General features: G+C 43.1%; 1 protein-coding gene across 4 annotated transcripts in view; it reads left to right on the top strand.

The window, feature by feature from the left end:
- PLCB1 (phospholipase C beta 1) overlaps positions 1–18,108 on the top strand; it is a 331,098-nt gene extending 312,990 nt beyond the window's left edge. Inside the window, exon 32 of one of the 4 annotated variants that reach the window (XM_033055240.1) lies at positions 14,804–18,108. In XM_033055240.1, the coding sequence (XP_032911131.1) occupies positions 14,804–15,034 (231 nt within the window). In that variant the 3' untranslated portion in view covers positions 15,035–18,108. The remainder of the gene's footprint in view (positions 1–14,803) is intronic. The other 3 variants (XM_033055241.2, XM_033055243.2, XM_033055242.2) reach the window with 3 other exon arrangements.
- The last annotated feature ends 6,653 nt before the right edge of the window (positions 18,109–24,761 follow it).

Genomic DNA, 24,761 nt, shown 5'->3' on the forward strand with positions numbered 1-24,761 from the left:
ATCTCAGCTCCTGCTGTGGTGGAGTAAACCTCTGGCTTTGGGCTGAACAAAACTGATCACCTCAGAGAATATTTCTGTGCAGGAGAGGCACAAAATCCTTCTAAGCCATGCTAATAGCTATGCAGAAACCTAGAGAAATTACCTAAATTACAGCTTCATTCAGGAGCTGTTTGAATCCTCTAGTGACTAAATGTTAGACAGCTACAGGAAGAGCTTACAGTTTTGTTTGTCAGCAGTAGACAAAATTTTGAAACAGAAGGAAAAGAATGTAGACTTACAAGTCTAGTCTGAACCTGCAGCTTTTTTTTTATTCTGTACTTTTGCACTGGGATTTTTTGCTGGGTAGGAATGGCTTTTAAGAACTCTAAAAAGTAGGACCTAAAAAGCTAAGGCTGCACTTTTCTCGCCCTTTAAGCTGTGTTTCAAATAGGCACTTAAGTGCATGAGAGAGTTTTTCAGTGAGGCTTCAACCATATGCAAGTGTGTCTGGGATCAAGCTATGCTTTTTCCTAAACCTAGAATTTTGTAAGTCTTTTGGTAGCTGTTGCACACATCCAGAGTTCTTCACAGTACAACTTCAGCCTCCAGGTTCAGCTACTGCATGGCCTGTGGGGATGATACTGCACCGTGCTGCCTCTTATCCTGACAGCTTTATTTTCACAAAGGAGGTGTTAATGCCTGAATAAAACATATGGTGTGGGGCTTATAGGGCAAATTATTTCACAGTCTGCTGATACTGAAGGGTAGCATTTCTAGAAACAGCTTACAGTCACTCATCTGTGGGCCTCCTTGAGATTATTTCTATTAGTAAATGTGGAAGTGCCCGTTTGGATCAGGTTTATTCTGCAGGGTGTTATATAGGTCAGTGAGATCCCACTGTAGTATTTCTGCTCTCAAAATGCTCCTTTCTGCTGAAAATTTTGCAGGTTCAGTTTCCAGAGCAGAGGTCAAGTTTCAGAAATCGGTTTTCCTGGTGGGATTGACTTGCAGCAATTAAATGTTTCCCTGTTATTTCAGTAATCCACATCACATAGCTTGGATGCTGCTGGAGGGGGCAGAGAGCAGCCTGCAATGCCAAGGAGCATGGAAACTGTGGGAGCTCCTGGGAATGATAACTCACTGTCAGTCTTTCTGCCAGGGGATCATTGTAATTCTGAGCAGGGGCTTGTGCTTTCCATGCCATAAAGGAATAAATTCTGCAGTGACTTCTCCCCAGTTCCATGTCAGTGTTAACGCCTCCTCTTGGCCTGGAGTACCCTTCATTCCCATTTGTATTCAAACAGGCACTACTGCAGCTCCCTCTTGAAAGTGCTAATTGGTTGAAAATTAATTCCAATTTTTAAATTATTGCTTAGCGTTTTTACTTTTGAAGCGATCTTTTTTTTCTAAGACTGGAGTTACTTTCTTGTAATATCAGCTGCCATGTAATGGTTGCAACTCACAAGCAGATTTAATTCAGTGATATAAACCATGTTTGAGGATTTACACAGACCAGGGTCCTCTCTGTTGGCTACTGCAGGAATTGATTTAATGTGGAAAAGCAGTCAGCAGGTTCACATCCTTTATGGGAAGAGGTGTCTGTTTAACCATCCAATCACCAGTAGAGAGGACGTACTGTAAATGTGGATGTTGCCTGCTCAGCAGTTGAAATATTCTGTGCCCTCCTGAATTCCTTTTTGAAAAGTTGTTTTGGGCAAGTAAGTAAAGCTTCACCACCCAGTTGTGTGTCAGTGCCCACAGTGTTTTCATGTCCAATTCTGTCATTGCCCAGAGACCTTGAGCAATTCCCTCTCCACAGTGTGCTGGAGCTCACAAAAAAGTACAGATGTTTTATAAATATCTCACCAAAGATCCTTTTTGTATCTGTCCTCCATGAACAAACTTTTGTATGAATATTTCAGTAACATGATGTTTTTTCCACCAAAACCCGTGTTTATGCCAGTGGAGTCATTATATTGATGTACTGAAAAATATTCAGATGTCTTCCCTTTTTTATGTGTGTGTCTATGCATCCACAAGCACACAGACCTGCCACAAGAGGACTGACTCAGTATTCACCCTTGTTTCCTCCCTAGAGCTCATTAATATTAGTAGGAGGGTGCTCTGCTTTTCCTTATTTGAAAGTACAATTAACCATAGGATGCAGGAGACAGGGAGCTGCTGGTGGAGCAGGCAGAGGCTGACAGGGAGTGAGCTGCAGTGGCTGGTCTGATTTAAAGAAGTTTCTCTCCCAAGTATAGTTCCCTCCATCAGAATATTTCAGCTGCTCTTATTCTAATTTCTGTGGCAGGAAGATGCCATTCCCAAGATCTGTTTGAACCAGCTGAGTGTTATCTTTGACTCATCTGCGCTGCAGGCATGGAGGTTTTGGGAAAATAACACCTACCAAGGGATGGCTGCACTTTTTAAACTCCCTTCCTTGGTCAGTGCTGCTGTGCCAGACGTGGCACTCCCTGCTGTGCCTCTGACAGGTGCCAGCAGGAACCAGCCCAAAGGGAATGGGACAAATGCCAAAGTGTAGCCTCAGTGTATCTGTGAAGCAAAATATGATCAGGCAAGAGTAGTTCAGTTGTCCTTAGATCTGCTCTGCAAAGACAGGAAGATAAAAAGCGTGGGTTGGAGGCTTCTTGGAGAGCCTCAAGCCATAACAGCAGGAGAAATTAAAATTGGTGTCTTCTCCTGATGTATGGACCACTTATTCCTCTGCAAACAGCCTCCCCCTGAGTTCTGAAGGAGTAACTTAACAATTTACATTGCCCATCCATTGCATTTGTAATTATCCTGTGCAGAATCTCCTGAAGCAGCTCTCCTCCAGGTTCTGTGTGTGCTGCCTTTCCTCTGCATTAATCACAGGAGCTCTTTTCCCTTTTGCCTGAGAGCAGCCATGCCAATCGATCAGAAAATGGATGCACGGAAAAGCAACACTGCGAGTTCAACACGGGGATTCTTAAGCTTGTGGCTTCCATGGTGTCACTGTGTGACAGGAGAGAATTGTAAACTGAGAAAGAGTTCTCCTGTGAATTCAGTGCCCCTATTATCTCTCCTCCTCTATCCGAAGGGCTGAGGAAAGCTTTTTTTGTTAGCCAAGACAGCTTGGTGCTTCAGCTTAATTTTCATTGCATAATTTTAAATACAGATCGTGCCAACAGTGCTGCAATTAATGGATAGCCTAAAGACTTATTATTTCAAACTAATTGATATGTAAGAAAGTTTAAATAACTTAAGTGATACAAATTTTTGAGGAATAACTTCTGTAGCTAACTCAGAATAATCCAATGTCTGTCTGTATTTCTCTAATACGAAATAGATTTCCACAAGATGGGGAAAAGATGACATTTTATAGTCCTTGTTCTAAAAGGTGTTTTTGCAAGTTAATAATCTCAGTCACCATCATTTGAAACAAATACTCCCTAAGTTCCAGATGAATTTCTGTTATCCTCAATGGAGATGTGTATTCTACACATTTTTAAAATAGGGCTCAAAGAAACATGTGTTTTTGAAGTAATCTTTTGCTTCTTCAAGTCACTTGATCACTTATGAAAGGCCTTTATTTTTCTAGTGTTCATTAAACTTATCTTCAGCTAGGTTGTGATCAGAATTGGCATCAGAGAATACACTGTAAATCTGTAAGACCTCTCAAGAACTTGTTAATGTTTTTGGAAGATGTCAAGTACCAAAATAATAATAAAACACTGATAGAGCATTAAAAAGATAAGTTCTTGAAATAGAAAGAGTTTTGTTCTACTGCTAGTGGGTTTTTTTTCCTTAAATAAGGTTTTCCAAGAGAGAAGCTACCAATAGTGATACACATAAATGAAATCAGATTAAAAACAAAGTGGAGCTCTAGGGGGATCGTGTTAGGCATTTTGATGGCATGCCTCTCAGTGGAAAAAAAAGCAAAGGGCTTAGTGAAGTTCCATGAGATTCATCTCAGTTCAGCCTTGACCCTCTGGTGAACTTTGATGAATTCTATTAACTTGAGGAGGAGAGAAGCCAGGGAGCAGCTCCAGCTCACAGAGATGTCAGTGAAAAGCTCAGGGTTCCTGTGGTAGGTTTGAGGTGTGGGGAGCCCCAGAGTGACCTTCTTGTGCCCACTGAGCTCAGCAGGGACAGAGGCACCAGAGGAACTGATTCTCAGGAAGTTCAAAGTTGTGGTGTCCCTTATCCTCCTGTCTCTGCTGGCTTCTAAGGAATTAGTGTATCCCTTTTCCTGGCCACAGCAAGGTCTGACCACAGAGCTCAGTGGCAATCTCTTGAAGAGATGTGTTCAAGAGGACTTTCAGATGCCTGATCCTTGGCAAGAGGGAAGTGTTCCGTGGCACAGACTCACACACAGGCCCTGTGACACACATTTTCTGTCACAGATCCTCCCTGGACATATCCCAGCACACCTGACATGAGGGTGTGAGGCTGCTTGGGATGCAGCATGAATAGGGTGGCAGTTCCAGGTGCTGGACAGAAACCCAGATGGGGTTGTACACAGAGACAGCAAGGTCTGGACAGGAGAAAGGCATCTGCCCTTCTCTGTGGGAAGTTGTTATCTCTTGTCTGCTGGAGCAGGCTTGGATTTTAAGCCGCAACCTTCTCCCTTTTCCCAGACTCCTTCACACTTTGCAGTTTGCTTAAATTGAAATGAGAGTGATTTTCAGGTGAGAACCCTGAGCCACTGAAACACAACTTTTGCACCTCTCCTTTGTGAGGCAGATTATGATTACTCCCAGATCTCTGCTGGGTCAGGAGCAAGCATTTCATGCCCTTTTGTGCCAGCAGTCCCTTCACTTGACCTGGTCTGTTTGCATCTATATTTGTATGATTGTAGATCCAAATTGTACATCCAAACCCCATTAAAGCCAATCACTGTCCTGTAGACTACTGTGAACTTTGGGGATGTGCTTTACCAGGCATGAGTTCAAACTGCTCTGGGCAGCAGTGGGATGGGCTTTGTCCTGTTGATCTGGTTTGATGATATACCCTGTATGTCGATTTTTGCATTATGAGATGTTTGCTGAACATCACTGAAATAAAGTTTTCTGCATGGGTCATTTAAATTTGATGGGTAATTAGAGAGTTGCCTAAGTAAGCAGCAGTCAGTGTTAATATGAACTTTGGAGAAAATGTTTAAAGGAAAAACAACTGAACTGAAATATTAATCCCTTGAACTTAATCATGAGGATGGCTCAGTCAATCTCTTCTTGCATAGTGCTGCTTAATCCAGTAGCAGCACTACAGACAGCAAGAGGAGGGTTTTTTCCTTTAAAGCTCATTGTAGTATCAGGAAGTAAAAACCTTCAGGCTATTTCTAATTAGGCTGAACCACTGGGCAGTGTTACTTTTACATTAAGTTCTAAGTTTTTAATAGTTGCAGTTAAAATTCTACACTGATTTTGCTTTCAAGTAAAAAAAAAAAACAACCAAGCGTGTTGTGTAATACAGCATGAAACCATGAGAAGTGTGGATATATGGATGAACTCATGGTGCAAGTAGAAGGACATGAAGATAATCATAGGATATAAACACAGAGCAGCCATAAACTTACCAGACTCAGTGCCCAGTAGCAATGATGCATCTCCATTTGATGGCCATTAGATAATAATGAACATATACATCAGCACATAAGTTTGAACCAGGTCCCAGCTTTTTGTCATTGTTAAACCCAGCCTCAAAACTTCCCTGACACTTGGAAGTATAAAGGCCAAAACACTGAGCCATCATTTCTGGAAGATGGAAAATGAGGGATAGCAGCTCTGTCTCCACTGTTAAACTGCTGCCAGGTTCTGAATGGATCTTTTTTCATTAGCCTGTTATGTTAAAAGATAATGGGTCTGTAACAAAATTGGCTCATTATTTGGGGAGAATCAATGCAAAAGTCTCTGCTAATAGTTAAGAGGAAGCCAGATTCATGTTGTTGATGAGTTAGGAAATATTTTGGAATAGCCTTCGCTGTTACAAGAGATTATAGAACTGCAACTACTTGAAAAGATTTTCAAAGAAACTTCAAAGGCTTTGATCTTTATTCGGAGTGTGCTTGCTTTCTAGTCTAGAAACATTCATTTTTAACAAGATATTAGGAGAAGGACTGACTGCTCAGTAATTTTCCAAGCAGACTTTTCAGCGGGACTCCATTCTGCAGATGCTCTGTGGTGTGGAGAGCAACAGAGCAAGGTAAACTTCAAAGTGCAGCAGAGCCTTTATCAGTGTGATTATTTCTGAGCTAATGATGGCTTACTTCTAAACCTCCATGCAGCTCCCTGACAGTTACCAGTGACATGGAAATCATAGTGAGTGTGTACCTCAGGAAAGGTGCTGTCTCAAGATGCACAGCCCTCAGTGTGTGTTTGGAGCTCTTATTACTCGAAATAGGCTCGAGAGTCGGGGCAGAGCAGGGTATGGCAGTGAAAGGAGGTGCCAGACTTAATCACAGGGTGAGCTGTTCCTTTTGCTTTGAGGAGCACACTGATGCCACTGGAGAGAGACAGAGAAAGATTATTTATTTCCTTTTCATTGTCGTATTGGAGGAGAAATCTCTGTGCTCAGAGGGAATTTTCTGTGGCAGCGACAGGGCCTGTTAGAGATGTCCTGCCAAGAGTCAGACACAGGCAAGACTATAATTACCTATTAGCAAGGTGGATATGAGAGACTGGAAAGTGCTTTGTTAAACTGAGTCCAGAGTTCAATTTAGGTGAAGCCCAAGAGCTGTGCTGTGGGTCCCACCACCTTTTTCTCAGATCTGTACTTCATGAGATCCTGAGCCCTCACACTGGAGACCTTAAGCACCTGAAACTTTCTTTTCTTGTCTCTCCTCTTTCAAAAATTGCCAGAATCTCTCACTTTGCAGGACAACACCACTTTCAGGCAAAACACAATAAATATTAAGTGGCCCTGCAGATTCCATGGCCCACTGGGGACATCCTGCTCTGCTGCCGTGGTGCTGCAGAGTCCCACATGCTCTGGTCCACGCAGGGTTTGAAATATTTTTGGAATACATTGTTGCTGTTGTAACCTCAAGATGTCATTTAAAATGATTTCCAAGGGACTGTCATGACCTCTTAAGATGAGAATTACAATACTGCAACTCTTGGAAGGCCTGTGCTGTTGGACAGTCAGCTGCCTGTTTACAGGCTGTCTTGGAGGCATCCTGAAGTGGAAGAACATTTATTAGAAGGTAATGGCTGCACTGATTTTTTTTGTTGTTGTTGTTTGTTTCTTTTGCAGTATCCAAAATATGGACAGCAATTTAAAAAGGGATCAGCTAAGAAGCTCTTCTTGAGCTCTGTCACTCGAGTTATTTACCCTTGGACCTATCCCAATAAACTGAGGGCAGTATCTGCTGATAGATGAGACTTCAGGGGAGTTTCTCTGGATTTATTGCATTGAAACTGAGCAACTTCTCTTTTGCTTACATGCAGAGAGACTACTCTAGTGATGATGAAAAGAACAGAATTTCAGAATCTACCCTCTAAATGCCCACAGAAAGGGGATTTTTCTCTTGTTCATTCTAGCTCAAATTATTTTTATTCATATGCATCATGAGCTGCATAGGTCATGCTTTTATGGAGTTGTCTAAGAGCCACTTGACAGCTTAAGAAAGCATTTTATCCACAAAAGCAAACTGTTACATGAAGTAATCATCAGAAAGAGGAGTAATTCCAAGTATGCAGCTTACAAGCTTTGCAAGAGAATAAACTGCCATACTTTTGAAGAAACAAGTTACTGTGCGGAAAATCCTCCCACAGAATTCAGTACAAGCTATTTCTTTAAATTATTTCTTCAAAGAAAATGCAAGAGATCTGAAATTGCTGCTAATAATACAATTGCCAGTAGGAAAAGATCACCAGTTTAGGGTTTTGTTGTAAGGACCTTCTCTGACCCAGAAAGTTTCAGGTGAGATGTACAGGTGTATGTGTGTTTAATATGTGTATCACCTGGGCAGCACTGATGGGCATATCACCACCCAAACATTTGTTTCAATCAGTTATTGGAGCAAATGTTGGTTTACTACACAGAAAGCAGAAATGAATTGCTTTATAAAAGTTAAAATCCAGGTGCCCAGGTCCCAGGTTTCCTTGCAGTGCTGTTGGTTTAATTGCAGTTTAATAAAGGCAGAGACACAGACTGATGGAGGCCCCAAGGTTACAGTGCAGTGCCTTGACACAGCAGATGTGAAAGGGACTCGATTATGTGGGGACTTGTACCCTCAGGGAGGCAGAGCAAGTCACCTTTGCTTCAATAGGAAGAGACACTGGAGCTGAAACATGGCAGAAAAGAGAGGCAGTGGGAGTCTGTATAAGGGGAGATAACATGGGATGTGTGGAGCGAGCCAGAGCCCTGGTCTCAGGAACACAGCATGGAGATTTTGTGGGGTGGGGAGATCAGCCTGCTGGCCTTGTGTGAAGGACTAGGGGAGCATCACCTTCAGGCAGGGAGGCAAAGAAGGAGTCTGGGAATTGGTGTGCCTGGTGTGTCTCGTGGTCTGGAAAGTAATCATGGTTTGAAAATGCAGAGATGTCCTTGTCTGAGGACAGGAGTCATTAACAGGAGCTTTCTAGTCAGCATGAAGACATTTCCTGCTGGTGTTTACCTGGTGCCATGCTGTTCCTCGTGCCACCTCAGACACCAAGTGTCCTTAGGCTCCCCTTATTGATTCCACACTCCCACATCTGAGAGAAAACCTTGTCTACCTGAATAGTTTCATCTCAGGGTCAGCAATGTTGTCCTTAAACTGTATTAAACACAAATGTTAATGTTGTTAGCACATCCCTTTATGCACTTCCTTGATGTCACTGGGAGAAAAAAAGGAGCATTTAGGTGCTCTCTGCACATGCAGAGTTAACTCCTTTCCCAGGCCTGGGCAAACGGCTTCCCAAGAACCTGCTGCTCCTAGCTGCTGTCTTAGGGCCATTCTGACAGAGGGCAGAGAGGTCTCCAGCCGAGTGCTGCAGAGGGATTGTGGCCCTGAGGCATGAGGACATCTGAGCAGTGGTTACTCCTTTGCCTTCCCAGCAGAAATCTGCTTATTTGAGGGAATAACATGGTCCTTAATAAGGAGCTCCTACTGTTTCCAATTAAACAAAAATTGCTGCCTATAAATCACTTGATCCCTCAGCTCTGTTCCTCAATTTCACTCTCCCTGTTACTGAGCCTCCATCTGCTTTTAACAGTTCTTGCTACTCATGTGTCTTTTAATGCTGTATCCCTCCAGAATGGCTTTCTAATTAAGTAAGCTCTGAAAATGAAAAGCAGAGGAGCAGCAGCCTTCTTGCTCTCTGTACCCTTAATCTGGGAGTCCTCTATGTGCTATTTTGGAAGCTAAATCGAGGTCACTGACATTATGCATATTTGTTGTCTGATGCAGGCTTAAAAGCCCCAAATCCTCTATTTAAAAGTATCTTTAGGCACATGGGTCAAATATTTGCAGGAAGAAAAATAAGTATTTGTAGCTTTAGCAGATTTAGAGAAGGAGCGGATGAGTGAGAATGGGGCCCCAGTCCCAGCCCAGTGTTGCTGTTGCAATGTGGTTTCACTGACCACTGAAAATATCAATGTTACTGGTGTTAACAAAATAAACATTTCCAGTGGCACGTGATAAGGAAAACGGGAGCTTTGCTAAACAGAAATTCCCTGGAGAGGTTGCAGCCCCCCGCTTTGATTACAAATGGTGCAGTGACCAGTTACTGCCTCTTGTCAGAATACATTCTGCTGAAATTGCACAGAAGAAACGAATGCAGTTGAGTTTCTCATCAGTAAAACAGAAAGAACAGGCACTGTCCACGTGGAATTAAATAATATCCTGCATGTGGGCAGTGCCACGGTAATTGTGGATACAAATGAGTGTCACATTTCAACTGGTGAGTAAATGCAACAATCAAAATACTAAGAGAATAATTTTTTTATATATTTTGCTGTGTTCTGCCTCAAGGAGAAATAACACAACTTTAAAATGTCTCACATTTGAAATCTTAACTCAAAAATTGTGAAAAAAACCTTGAGAATAAAGAGTTTACTGTTGGAAATGTCAGAGATTGTTGGAGATACTGAACTATTTAGTCCTCAGAATCTATTTTTACCTAAATTTTTAAGCCAGGATATTTGAATAATTTTCCATTCACAATTCACTGCATCATTCAGGGGGAAAAAACCATCAGGAAAACAAAGTAAGATAAATTTAAAAGGAGATATAACAGAAACACCAAACTCAAAAAGCTGCCCTTAGAGAAAAATTCCTGGCGGAATGGAAAAACCTGAGACTCAAAAAAGTGACTTATTTGGAATCATGTCAAATCTTCACTGTGGAAGAATTTCATCAAAACAAATATGGCCAAAATTAATGCTTTTGTTTCAATAAAACTATGTTTTGGTGGGGGTCTTTTCACCAAAATGTGTAATTTGTTGTATTTCATACATAACTTTCTCAAAACGTTTTTGGCTGAAGATGAATTCTTGAGATGCTTTTTAAGTAGTGACCCTTAGGTTATTTTTGAGTTGCAAATATATTTTTCCAAACCCATGTGAGCTGGAAGGAATCCCAGTGTGGGTGGAAGTGGGCTGGCTCTGCAGGAGAAGGATGCTGAGAGGTCACAGGCCGAGCATGCGGTGTCCCAAGCCTGTGGGGACGGAAGAGAGGGACAAGCAATTTGGAAAGCCCTTGAACTGGTGACTTCCTAAAGGCCAATCTCAGGGTACAAGGGGAAGGAGCTGCAATGTTCTCATTCAGGACTTCAAAGGTGTTGCAGGAAGGGAGAGGGGCTGGACGTGTTTCCCCCACTTCCCTTTCCCTTGGGAGGGGTGAGATGGAAGCTGGGCTGTGTGGGCCACCTGTGTCCCCCTCTGGTCTCAAAGCCCTCCTGGTCACTTGTGCTGGCAGCACAGCACATTTCCCACGTGGGCACTTTGTTTTGGTTCTTGGTAGAAACAGGAGCTCATTAGATCACTTTGCAAGCATGCAAGAATCTACAGGGGCTTGGTCAGGCGTGTCTAAACCCACAGCTTCTGCTCTGTAATCCTTTATTGATCACAGTCACTGCTTTTAGTGCTGTTCATGCTGTTCATTTGGGAGTTCTAATAATAACAGCTAGGTACAAATATAAATGTAAATAGTTGTAATAATACCATCTGTTTCCTTTTCTGAGCACGTTTCCCTTGCTTTAAGCTGAACAGCCATAATGATTGTCCCCTCCCACATTCCAAGGAAGGGCTGCAAGGCCTTTCCCTGACTGATGACCCTTTTTGGAAAGCGCTTTTAGCCGAGGATGCTGAAGAGCCCTTTGAATTGGGAGGGAATGTGAGCCCCTGATCTGGGCAGCTGGCTGGCCACCAGGAGCTCTGCTCATCTGCAGAGCCCTCTTCATGACCTGTCCCTCAGCTCAGGGCTGTGTTGGTTGGACTCAAGGTGCCAGATGGTGCTGCTTGTCCAGGGCAGTTTTTGTGTAAAGCTGAGGTGAGCATCAGCTGGCCTTTTGTAACTTGTACGGTTGGGTAAAAAAATAAAAGGTAGGAGATGGCAGCACACATTCAAGAGCTTCTGGCCACAGCCATCAAGAGTGACTAACACATTCATCTCCTGTCCCCAGGGACCCCGTAGCAAACACCTAATGATGGCTCTGAATTTTTAACTCACTGCCTGTCAGTAAAGTACATGGGAGTGAGATCCACCTGAACAAGAAATTGTGCCCAGCTGTGGGACACTAAAGCTTCATGGAGATGACATTCCTGTTGTTTTTGTTGTGGGTTAAGGAGAGGACAGATCATCTGCAAGAGGGCAGGTAGGGAGATAACAGGAGGGAGAAGATTGTTACATGTTAATGAGGACAGTGGTCCAGATAATGATCTTCTAATCATCGGTCTCATCCTCCCCCCTTGTCTGACTTCGAAATCCTAACAGCAAGTGTAGGTCACCTTGTTTAGCAGCTGGAGAGCAGAGGAATTGGGGTAGGTGGACTTGTGATGGGAAGCAACCCAAGGGAACAGTAAACTGAGTGGGAAGGCCACCCTGGGGTGGAGTCTGGTGAGGTGCTGGTTGAGCAGAGAGGTTTTTACTCACACACTAACGTGGCATCTTGTGTTGCCATCAGCCAGCCAAATGAGAGATGTGTGTGTCTACTGCTGCTGCTGGGAGGGCAGCTTTCCATTCATTGTCATGAACTGTAGTGTCCCTGTAAAGCTACAGAATGAATAGAAGGACACTGAGGCTTTTAAAAGAAAAACAGTTGGATTTCTTTGGGCCAGCTGGTTTTAAGCAGGCAACTTATTTCTTTGACATTGTATCGTATCTCAGGGCCAGGGAATGGATGGGATCTGAGGGGCTTGTCGGACACTGAGCAAGGGGAAGGACTGACAGTGCCTTTTTAATGATGCAGTTTTAATCAACCTTCCTTGTTTGCTGTCTGCTCTTTCTCAACTAAGTCCAACCTTCTCATGATTAGATATCTATATAGACTGTCTCTGGAGACAGAGAGGTAGCTCCAGATTCATGTCATTTCTATTAAACACTCGACTTAGGGGGGATTAGCCACTGGAGGCGCTTTAGGAGAATATTAGACACAACTGTTATCTAACAACATGCTTATGGTTGCACTGGGTTCAGATAACGTTCAGTTTCTGAGGGATTTGAAATATTTCTTTTGCTTTTAAAGCTAATTAAGCAAATCGAGGTTCTGAAGGAAGGTGAGAGCCAGGAGACTTTTCCCTGACTTTTGATACTACACACCTTCTTCTATACCTGAGCTGCCCAAAATTCACAAATGCCATGTACGACAATGAGGTGGGGGGAAATGCAGTAGCTCATCTCTGGCTTGGACACTCCTGTGTTTTTAAGCAGTGCAGGTATTTAGCCATGAACTGTAACCCCAAGCATGTTTGCACCATGAAGGAAGATCTTTTGCCTAGAATTTAATCTTTGGTTTTGCAGTGTGACCACGTGAGTGCTGTGCTGCTGACACTCCAGCCAGAGCTGATGTGATCTCTGGGGGGCTGAGGAGCTCCCTGGGCAGCAGGAGTGGAGTCCTGGGGCTGTGGTGAGCAGGGCAGAGAGGGAGGATCAGCATCATTTTTCAGTTTTCTCCACCAGCCACCCCTATTGCACTGTTCCTCTGATGATGCCTGTACTTGTGGAAGTGTTTGCAAAATGGAGACAAAAGGAGGATTCCTTCAGAAAATCTGTATCTGGACAAAAAGCCAGAAAATGAAGGGATTCAGGAACAGAAGGGTGTTATGATAATGATTAACTAGCACAGCAACAACTATGTATTTCTAGTTGATAGAAATAGATATTTTAGAAGCAGGGTGTGTTTTAATGGAATCATTTGTGCCTCAGACTTGGTTTTTATCCGAGGTGGAATAGGACATCGGGAAAACTGCCAGAAAGAAGGCAGGAAAAGAGCTTTAGCAGCGAAACCAAAAGGAAAAAGAGCAGATCTTAGATCTTGAGGAAGAAAAGTTGCAGAATTTGTCTAATTAAGGAATGTAGAACTAGACCGGGTGAGCTAAGGACATTGATTTGCACATCAGGAGAAAGGAGAAGAGGCCTCACAAAAATAAAGTCAGAGATGCAGGATGAAAACCAGGACAGAAGCATGGGAAATGGGATAGGAAGGGCTCTGAGGGAGGGGTAGTAATGGAGTCACATGGTGTGTATGGACAGGTCAAGGATGGTAAGACTAGGATAGGACCTAATGTTGAAGTGAAAATTTGCATTGCCTATTGAGAGCTGTTGTAGGGGGGTGAAGGAGACTTGAAACTGCACAGGCTAGACTCAGGCCTAGAGCTAAAAGATCAGAATTCCTTGCACCTTTATCCTGAAAATCCTGGGAAAATACATAGCTGAAAACACGATTGCCTAAGAAACTATTGCAAAACTGCTGCAGCTACAGTTAGCAGAACCTGACTCCCTCTTTTTAAGAAGGTGGGTAGATGGATGGATGGATGAATGGATGGACGGACAGATGGAGCGGGTCTGGCTTTGGAACTCACCCCTTTTGCTTCCTGCTGTGCTCATATTGGTCATGATGAAAAAATTGGCTTTGTCTTCAGTTGAAACTTTGGTACACATTAATGTTTTTTTAAATAATGGATCGTGCAGATCCTAATATGGGCACTAAAAATAAAGGCTGTACTAATAAATACTGGGAAAGGACCCACTGCTTCCTGAAGACTGATAGCCAGATTTCTTTCTGCATGCCTTTTGCATCCTGTTGATGATATGACACTTTTTCCCCAGTAATGTCCAAGACACATTCTGCATTAATCCGATAATGTAACTTTCCATGATCTAGCCCTAAGAAATGTCATTTAACTTGTTTTCCCTCCCTCTCTGACTCCCTTTGACAACTGACTTTTTCCTAATGGTTTCTCCAACCCAAGAAATCTGGCAAAAGTTATTTTATTGTTCTCAGAGCAATGTTTGTGGTGTGTTTGATATGTGATTAACTACCTGAAGCTCAATGAAGGCCTTGCTCTTTCAAAGGCTTATCCGTGATCCATACTACACCTGAATGGGGTCTTGTCAAAGCCAGTGGGAGTATGGACACCAGTATGGTTAAATCCACTTGTATTTGAAGGATTTGGGTACCCAAGGATGGTACCCAAAACCAGCCTTATGACTGCACGTCCTTCCAGCTTTGCAATGACTGCATGGAAATTAATAGGCACTTTGGATGCGTGGTGCTAATATGGGAAAGAAGGGAATACGTTCCTCAATCGTGCAAAAATGCTTTGTTAACTCCCCTCCTGCCTGGTGTGGTACTTTCCCCATCCTGTAACACTGGTCACATCAGACACACCTGAAGACAGCTTGTCTCTTTTGTTGTAGTTGCAGGTGGAACTTGATCAGGAATATCAAGACAAATTCAAAAGACTGCCTTTGGAAATTCTGGAGTTCGTACAGGAAGCCATGAAAGGGAAAATCAGTGAAGATGGAGACCACAGTTCTGCCCCCTCTTCCCTGGCATCTGACAGTGGAAAATCAAATCATAAAACTCCACAAAGTGAAGAGGAATTGGAAGAAGATAATCAAGAAAAAGTGTTTGATACTACTTTTTAACTGCCCAAGAAACAATCAGTGCGCCGGGGCGCACCATTCCCAACTGCCTGCGGGTGAGCTGCTGCCAGAGCGCTTCGGGAGGCAGCAGGAATCTGCATTCAAGTGCACATTTCCCCAAAGGAACATTTTATAAAAAGTATTCTGCAAAGGTCTTCATTCTCATTCTTCATCTGATTAGTATTCTAAAGCTTAGTGCAGTTGTAATGGGAAAATTAATATGTTAACCTCCCTCTTCTCTTTTTGTTTTGTTTTTTTTTTGGTTTTTTTGTTGGGCCAATTTACAATGGGTAATTTTCTGGCCATGTTCACTGTTAAGAATGTTTAATGAAGACCAGTGTATTGTACAGAGACAAACGTGTGCAGATTTCCTTTTGGAGTGCCAGTGCAAAGTGCTCCAAACTAATAGAGATCCTGGCGAATATTACAACAGTACTTAATCATATTTGTTTCCTTCTTTATAACTGCACCTTGACAGCTGTACCATCCTTTTACATTTGCACTGAAACGTTGGATCCTTTTTAGCTCTGCAAGCACTGGTGGCTTGCTGTCTTGATATTATGTTTATCCCATGGAGAGACATATATTTGCTGCTGAAAATTCTTGGAACTGTGGGGACGAGAGGAAAACGGAGAGAAGAATCTGCGTGGAGATTGTCGGTGTCTGTGTCAGTCTGTGTTTGTTACACCATGTGAGTGCATATATGTTTGTATATATTTATATATATAGAGCTGTATGTGCACACACATCTGTCTATATACACACACAGCATGTTTCTATTTGGAGCTGATGTGGTCTCTTGGCCAAATGAAATGTTTCAGGGATCTGGGAGAATCTTTCCGAGAGCTAACATCGGGGCTATACTGCTATAGAATAATAGAATATAGAATAATAATGGAATTGTAGAATTCTTTTTGTGGTGTTAGTGTTGTAAATCAAAGTAGTTTTAGAATATAAATTTGATATATATTTTGCAGACTCAAAAGTATTGATTTTAAGTATCATATTTTAAGCTTATTGAATTTGATAGGATTATAAAATGTTTAGGACTACAGTATTTGAAATCTAACAGAATCTTCCATTATTTTTAAGACTGAGGTTCAGTTTTACTAACGTCCAAAATTTAAAAGCAAAGTATAAAAACCTGACCACTGTTATTTAAAAATGTATATTAATCTGTTTAACTGACTTGTTAAAATAAGAACAATAAAAGTTAGCGTACTGTATGATATGCATGAGAGAAGTAACAGCACATTCTGAGAAATTTATATCAGATGACAGAGAGACGTTGTGAAAGTCAGGATATTTGAAAAGGTAAAGAAATGCTGTTCTCTGGATTCCCATCCTAACAGAAATTGGAATTATGAAACACCTCAGATCGGGATTCATCAGGCCAGTGCATGATCCTTCCCTTGCTGGAGGGAAAGGAGGAAAGGAGAGACCAGCTCAGAAGCCCCAGATTGGCCTGGAGACACTTGATCCTGCAAAGTTGTGTTTTCCTGCAGCACTGGGCTCAGGAGCTGGGCTGGGAATAATTCACATTCCCGTTTGCAAGATCAGGGCCTTACTTAGGGTTAAACGGCAATCGGAGAAAGCAATCAATTACTAGGGAGGCATTTTCACACATTGTAACAGTTAAGTTACCTTACTTCCATTCCCTCAGGATTTTAGTACTTATAGTAACTTATTTTATTTAAATTTAAGCAATAAAATACAAATCAAGCTTAAGTTTTCAGTTAAATAATGGTGTATATATATATAAGTTCAAATCTTGGAAAACAAACAGTATTTTGATGTTTCCTTTTTAAACTTAGAGCAGAAAGAAAGAAAAATTGCACATTGGAGATCATATTTTGAATTAAACTGTTCTGGTTTATGATGATGAAATCAGTGCACATGAAATTCAAAAATCTGACTTTCATCTTAACGCTAGGAAAGGTGACTCCTCTGCTAATCCTAGTTTTGCACTTTGAAATCAATCTTAATCACTCATTGAAAATGTAGAGTCGAGATTTAATGCTGCATTTTATAAAGTTAAAATGACGTATTGTCTAAATTATTACGAGAATAAACTGATGGCAGTGTTCATACTAAAACTGAAGCTGTTGCATTATAGAAACCGTTGTACAGTGCAGGCTTTTTGGGAAAATCCTGGCTCCTCTGAATCCCAGCACGACATTCCCGTGGATTTCAGGGGGGCCAGGGCTTCACCACAGTCTTCAAAGAAACTCGGGCAAATACCAACTCACCTTTTATTTATATTTAATAAGAACTAAATAGACTGGTTGGGTTCAATATACTATCAGCTGTAGTCATTTTACAGTACGTTTGTATTTGACCATTTCCTGTACTCACATTTTTTTATATCTGTACAGTGCCACTTTCTGCAGGTGTAAGGTAGTGTGTAACCTCGTACATCTTGCATTGTTCAAACTATTTCAGTGAAACTGATATCATTTAATATTGATATTACTTGAACTAGAGTAAGATAATGAAAAAAGGGTCTTTATGATGTGCAAGTCTTGTGCCTTTTATGTATTTGCCTTGTTCCGTGTTGAATGTGTGGAAATGCTGTATTGTGGACTTTCTGCTGTATAGAATAGAGCTGTCTATATTAAACTAGGTCGTGCACTTCAGATATCTTTACACTACTGAAAATAGCTTGGTTTTGGCAGTATAAACAGAATTTTAAAAATTCTAATGAAGGCCAGACATTTTAGACTTAACATGTTCATAATTATGTTAATTAATGCTCATGTATCAGCTAAACATTCACTGACAAATAACTAAAGGGACATCATTGCTTGCCTTTCTTTGAAATCAGTGTTGCTCTTGTACATTGTATTAATAGTGTCTGTGATTGATTAGTCCTTGATGATTTGCTTTCAGAGTAGGATGAAATATTCCAGTTAACATGTACATATTTTTTCGGTTCCTCAATCTATGATTGTTTCAGAGGCATAATTCACATTTTTGTAAAAATTCTATGCAATTTTGTGGCATGATGTTTCTTCCACTTGTAATTTTATGTGCTTACATTACAGATCCAAAGGACAAATAAAAATTTCTTAACACAAGTCCAGTTTTCTCTGTTCATTGACTGAAGAGCCTCAGTTGACTCAGGAGACCTTACCCTGACCCCTTCACTGCAGGCTTTTGTGCTCACATCAAGAACAAGAAATTGCACATGCTTGTGCTTCCAGCCCCTGCCCATCCCAGCACAATCAGCATTTGCTGCTACTCTGAAACAATGGGAAACCAAAAACAGTGTGCAGGGAGCCAATGAACTGGTAAGAAAATGTGGTGGTTTACAGGAAGGCTTTTGCAGGAGAGCTGGAATGTGATTTCCAGCCATACCAATAAACTGCTTCGACAAATTACAGCACCTTTACTTCTGTTCCACTGTTTCACTCATCATCTATTCAATTATATATGTGCTGTAAAATATACCTTTGCAGGGCTTTCCACTGAGAGCATTGAAAAATAAATCTATTCCTTTGGCTTTTGACTTCCCTTCCCCTATTTAATTTACAATGTACAAAATTATCTCTGGAGGAGAGATAAGGTATATTAATCCAGTATACTGAGGGATATACCTGTTAAAATAAATAGTCTCTGAGGCAGCTGGAGTCACATCACTCACTAGAAGGGAAATGGGGTCTGACACATGGGATGGACATGGCACAGGATGAGGCCAGGCAGGGAAGGGAGGAACAGAGCTGAAAGCAGAGCCATGAGTCTGACAGACAGGAATAAGACTGGGATGGAAATTGGGAAGTGGGGGGAATCAAAAGAATAAAACTGGATGCATTTCCTTCCCCAAAGAAGAGCAGTGGGATGTGAAATCAAGAGCAGGGTTTGTGGAGACCCTTTTAGCTAGTCCCACTGTGAAGTGACACAGGTGAGAGGAGGAAAATGGAATCACAGGGCAGGAGGGCAGCCTGGCACCAAGACATGGGGACACGGTGGAGGTGGTAATGGTAAGCAAGGATTGGGAAACAACTCTCAGCTCCTGCAGGGCTCAGTGAGGCAGGATTCTCAGAGCTGGCTGAGCAGGTGACCTTGGTGCTTGTACTTGGGCCACAGCAGACTGGCTTTGCTGATGGGGGAAGAGAGGAGCAGGTTGGGATGTGTGGAAAAGCTGTTTGGAGGCTGAGCACAGGGAGGTTGGTGTTGCAGAGGGCAGGAAGTGAGACCTGAGCTGCTTTGAGAAGCCCAGTGGGTTGTGGAACTTCAGGTGGGTTCTGTACATGCTCCTGGTGATGGGCAGAAGAAAACCAGTCCCACCACAGTGTCCTCCTAAGCCGTACACTGTTCCCTTCACTGTGGGGCAGCTTCCAGGAGAGGAGAGTGGCCAGATCCAACTGAGATGTTGGGATGAGCACTTGCTGAGGGGGCAGAAAGAGTTTGGACTGGATGAGCAGGCTGAAGGGCTGGACAACCAGCCCCCCTAAATCCTGGGTTTGCATTTGAACCCAAGGAAGTAATTTTGAGGTAAGCAGCTGTGCATTTGAAAGACATGAGTGGGGGTTTAAACCCCCAAGGACTAAATCATACCCTTGGATTTTGGGAGAGTTCTGTGTGCAGGAGCTGCAGATCAAATCTGCCAGCCTAAGCTCACACACAGCAGGATTCTCTTGTCCATCATCAGACCTGATCCCTCCCTGACCTTACTCTTGTTTTTTTTTTGAGGGCTCAGTAGGAGAAGGAAGAGCTGCTCAGCAAAGGGGCTAATGCAGGAAATCAAAGCCACATTTAAAAAGCAACAGGTGACCATCACTAGTGAAATTAAGGAAGCCAACTGCAACAAGGAATTCTGGGCTTGAAAATGGTCCTCTAGAGAGAACGTATCTGCTGCACATATAGCTGGAAAGGCTTGGGGCTTGTGCTGCTTTCCCAAGTGTAGTTCCATTGTACTTTTTCTCAGTGGGAGGGTTTAGAAGCTCAGTTTACAGGTTCCTTAGGATCAGTATCATGATCAAAAGTAGGATCTGAAGGAAAAAACACTGAAGAAATGAGAAATCCAAGTGTTCAGCCTACAGAAAGTAAAGAAGAAAATATTGGAGGCAATCTATTAACTACTGTATAATCCCTATGATTTTGTAAGGCTGGGGTTTTTGCAATGGTGGGCTGCAAAACATGATGGGAAGATTGTGGTAAGAGGTGCTAATCTTTATGGCTGGATTCCCCTCCAGGTAGAAGGGCTTTAAATAGCCAAGCTCTAATTCAGAACAAATTGAAGCCAACCTGATGAATGTGAAGAGAAGAAATGTAAAGCCTGCTGCTGTATCAATGGAGGAAGCCTGGCTGATGGGCGGGAGAGCTTGGTGCCTTCCACTGCTGAGAACTGTAATGTAATTAGTGTCATGAGCTGCTGTGGGACAACTGGCCTGTTCAAATCAGTGATTATGGGCTGGGCAAGGGGGATCAAATAATTTAAAAAGAGGAAAAAAGGGGCAGGAGGAGGTGTGAATCAAACTTTGTGTTGGGAAAGGTGAAATTTAGCTGGCAAATTTGCCTTCAGCTGGGAAAGAGGTTACAGCTGGGAAACACCAGAGGCTGGTAGAAAGGCAAACACCAGCTGCCAGATGGAAGCTGGAGGCAAAAGACTTAGAGGCACCCCAAAATCTTGATTTTCTTTCTGCACATAGATAGCAGAGATCATGGATTGTAAACACTGACAGGAAGAGGATGATGCACTGCACGGGATGGTGCCACACCAGGTACTTGCACCATGTGGTCTATGTGGATGCAGCAGACTGTGATGGACAGGCCAGACCAGATGATCTCACAGCATCTCCTGGCCTTAAGATCTGTTGCTCTTAGTATAATGTTCTTTTCTTCGAGGGTTTTTACCCCCAGGAGGGCACATTCACATGTGATCACCCCAAGGCTGTGATTCCCCTTGGAAAGGCTTTCTAATGTTCTCTTAATTGCCAGGGTCAGTCAAGTAACCCTGAATAGTGATTCAGCCATATGGGATGTCTCCCAGAAAACGAGTCACCTCCAAGAGTGTAAATCAGTAAAATTGTGGCATCCCAGGAGCCCTCAGCAATAAATAAACTCAACCCAAGTGCTCCTGCAGCTCGCCACCAGCTGAGTGGGGCAGATGAACGCCCTGGCTGGAAGCAAAGCCAGGCTGTAAAGGCTGTGGTGAGATGCATTTCTGACTCACAGAGTGCAGCCTGTCAGCCTTGGGGAAACAGCTGGAGACAGAGCTCCAGCGAGGAGGAGGCAGTGGCTGTGACGTGCCGCGATTTCCATCCGAGAGTGCAATGATCTCAGCACAGAGCTCAGTTCCTCGAGCTAGGTGAAAAGCCTCTCCTGGATGAGAAGGGACTTGTAGAAGTAGGAATCAGCCTGTGTTCCTTTCAGTAAATAAATATTACATTCTGCTTTCACTTTGCTACCGCAGAGTGCTCTGATCGTTAAGCCCGAGACCGCAGCCCAGCCGTCAGCGGGGCTGTTTGCTGCGCTGATTTATGGGCTGGAAGTGACCACAGAGCCCCTTCATGCCACTGCTGTTTTCTGTACCATGCTCAGAAACCTGCAGGCAGCTGCCAGGCCCGTCTGGAGAGGAGGGGAGGGAGAGAAGGCCTGCTTCCCGGGGAGCAGGAAGGGTTTTCCTGCGCCTGTGGAAGACCCCTGGGCAGGGCTGGGGGTGGTGCAGTGTCACAGGCTGTCCCATGTCACCTGTGCTGTGATCACACGTGGAGTGATGCCATGAAATGCCACTGTGCTGTGGCACCCCAGGCCTCTGCTCTGCACTGCTGAGAAAGCCTGTGCTGCCTCTGGCACAGGACCCGGATTAGCTCAGTGCATTAAGAGCATTCACCAGTGCGTGTCTCCTACATCTTGCTGCTATTAGCTTCTTTTATTATATTAGGGGTCTAGAAATAGGAAGAAAACACCCTGGTATTGCCTTGGTAGCAACAAAATAATTGCTCTGCTTTCCCTGAGGAAATCCAGCTTTGGGTGTTCACTCTCCCTTTCCATAAAAAGCAACTTTTTTCTGTTGCCATAATTTAAAACCCATATTCCTGTTCCCTCAGACCAGTGACAGATTGGGGAGCTGTGATAACTTTCTTGTGTCAAGGTAACTAATGAGAGGGAAATTATCTGGCTCTCCATGGAAATACTGCTGTTCTCAACTAGTTGAGGAAAGCTGCAGCTCCTTACCTGTACACTCATACTGGGAATGGCTGTGGACAGGGGAAGCCAGTGGTGCCAGATGGGGTCCAAGGCACAGGGACAGGCCTTTGTTGATGTTACACACAGTGGTAAAAATCTTGGAGTTTAACTGGCCCTGCTTCACTATGGGTTAAGGTAAATGTGACACAATTATCATTATCTTGCTTCATGGAGTTAATAGAGTTAAATATTTTATCCATATTCCAATCACTTGCAAGCACTGAGATCATTGAAGCAAAGCCCTTGTTGTCAAAATGCAGCGCCACCTTAAAAACAGTTATATGAAAACCAGCACATGATCTGCATGTGAAATGAGGAGTTTGTTTCTACACAAACTGATTCCTCCTGCAGGTTGCTGCCTTCACCTCGGGTTGCACTTTAATTTTCCCAGCCTTTCCCATCTGCTGGCACTAGTTGCCGCTCTGCAGCAGCCTCGGCAGACACCAGGCTGGAGGAAACAAGGGGCAGCCTGGCTGTCCCCAGCAGAGGACAATCGTCAGGCAGGATCCTGGAATCCCAGTCATGCCCTCTGCCTGAGTGGCTGTTTTCAGCTCAGCCCCAAAATGCAGAACTGTCTGATGTCTGCCCTCTGTTTGCAACACCCATGCACAGTGCACGTCCTATTTCTTCACTCGGCTTTTCAGCACTCTGGAGCATTGCCAGAAGTAAAGAACCAGCTCTACAAAATAACACTTGCAGCTTTTTGTTCCAGAAGGCAAGTTCTTCAATATTTCTTAAAGAAAGACAAAAGGTATATCTTGAGCAGTCTGTTTAATCCAATGCACATATCATGGTGCCCTCATTAGCTCCACAGCAATTAGTACCCAGTGTTGTGAGCTCTTTGTGCTACAAACTTCTTTAAGTGTCAGAATTCACTAGCCAGGTATTAATATTGATTTTTTTTAGCCTATGTGGAATAAAGAGTGAAAAATCCAATACTGTTTTTTTATGAAGAGCCATTTCATACTTTCATAATAGATGTCATGAAATTCCATCAATTACTGGGGTCTCTTCAGGGGACCTAATTATTGTGCTATGCATACCTAGTCTGAAAACTTAATAATATCTCCAGATGCTGCCAAAAGTCCTTTGGAGGTCTTACATTCCACAAGGGAACCCTCTGCTCTGTTTGGCTTTTTTTTTCTTTCTTTTAAATGAACTATCAAATGTTCCGTGAGGGAGATGAACTGGAAAGCCTGCATTCACACAAATTCAGGGTGGTATTGCTCCTGTAAGGCAGGGAGGGAAAGGGGGGTATTTATTTTATTTTTTAGTAATTAGATCATCTTGGATTTGCCTTAGGTCAAGTATTTAATGGTGATCTCCCAGTGTCACACGCTCAGGGAACTGCAGATAGATCCCTCCCTCCATTGCTGTAGGAATTGTCAGTGCTGTAGCAATTAATGGGCAACTTTGGGGCTGCCTTTTTGCCGGGAGAGATTATCCTAGCAGAAGGTGAATGCCAAGAGGCAAAGTTGTATTAGTGACTCCTTGTGTGAAAGCAAGGGGATCCTGGGGGAGCACTGGGAATTTTCTATATGGACTGCTTGACAAATGCCCAGCAGAGCAGCAGGTTCCACCCCAGCCCAAACACATTCTGGATGATTGTGATCACACTGGGTGAGGTGTTCCTGGAGTATTCCCCCTCTTTCAGAGCTACAGGCACCAAGGCCTGTTGCAGTCCATGGCACAGTGTGTCAGAAACAGGAGTGGTGCAAGCTGCCACACAAAAGGCAGTGCTCTGCAAAAGCCCAGGGTGACGTTTGGTCCATGGCAAGGCAAACCAGAGCCCTATAACAAGCTCCCATCTTCCCATTTTCACATCCAGATGGCTGTTATGAAACAAGGAAACATGATGTGCCTGGGTCTGTCTGAGATGACAAAACCACACTGATGGATCAAGCTAATCCCTTCATGTCTGAACCCCAACTCCTCTTGGGTGCATTACTCATCCCTGTGGCTCTCCAAAGAACTAGATTTTTCCTTTAGATGTCTGATTTTGCTGAAAGATCTGAGAAATGCTCAAGGGCATAAATTATTCTTTTCATAGCCTGTGATAATGTATGATTCTTAAATTGCCACCAGATCTGCCTCCTTCAGATAGTGGAATGAAAATAATGCTGTGCTTGCCCCGAGCCAGGAGGAGGATCTGGTCCAAACCACGTCGTCTTTCAGCAGCCGAGCAGCATCATGGATGCAGATGGAGAAATGCAAGTGCTGGAGGATCAGAATTCAATATCAGCCACTCTAATTTCTTACAACAGTCCCCAGAATTGGGACCAGGTTTGTGGGGATGCTAAGTCTGTCAGTATGGGTTAAATCAGTGTGGTGTGTACACTGTGGGGTGATGGAGCACTAGCGTCAAGTAGGGCAGGAGTTGGTCTCTTCCTCTGTACTACCACCCACTCCAAACCTAAACTGGGACATTCATAAAGCCTCCTTTAAATAAAAAATTACAGTAATTTTGCGATTAAAAGTCGCACCTGATTATAAGCCGCATGTTACAATACAGAGTGTGATAAAAGGTATCTATTCTATC

Source organism: Catharus ustulatus, chromosome 3, assembly GCF_009819885.2.
Source record: "Catharus ustulatus isolate bCatUst1 chromosome 3, bCatUst1.pri.v2, whole genome shotgun sequence".
NCBI lineage: Eukaryota > Metazoa > Chordata > Aves > Passeriformes > Turdidae > Catharus > Catharus ustulatus.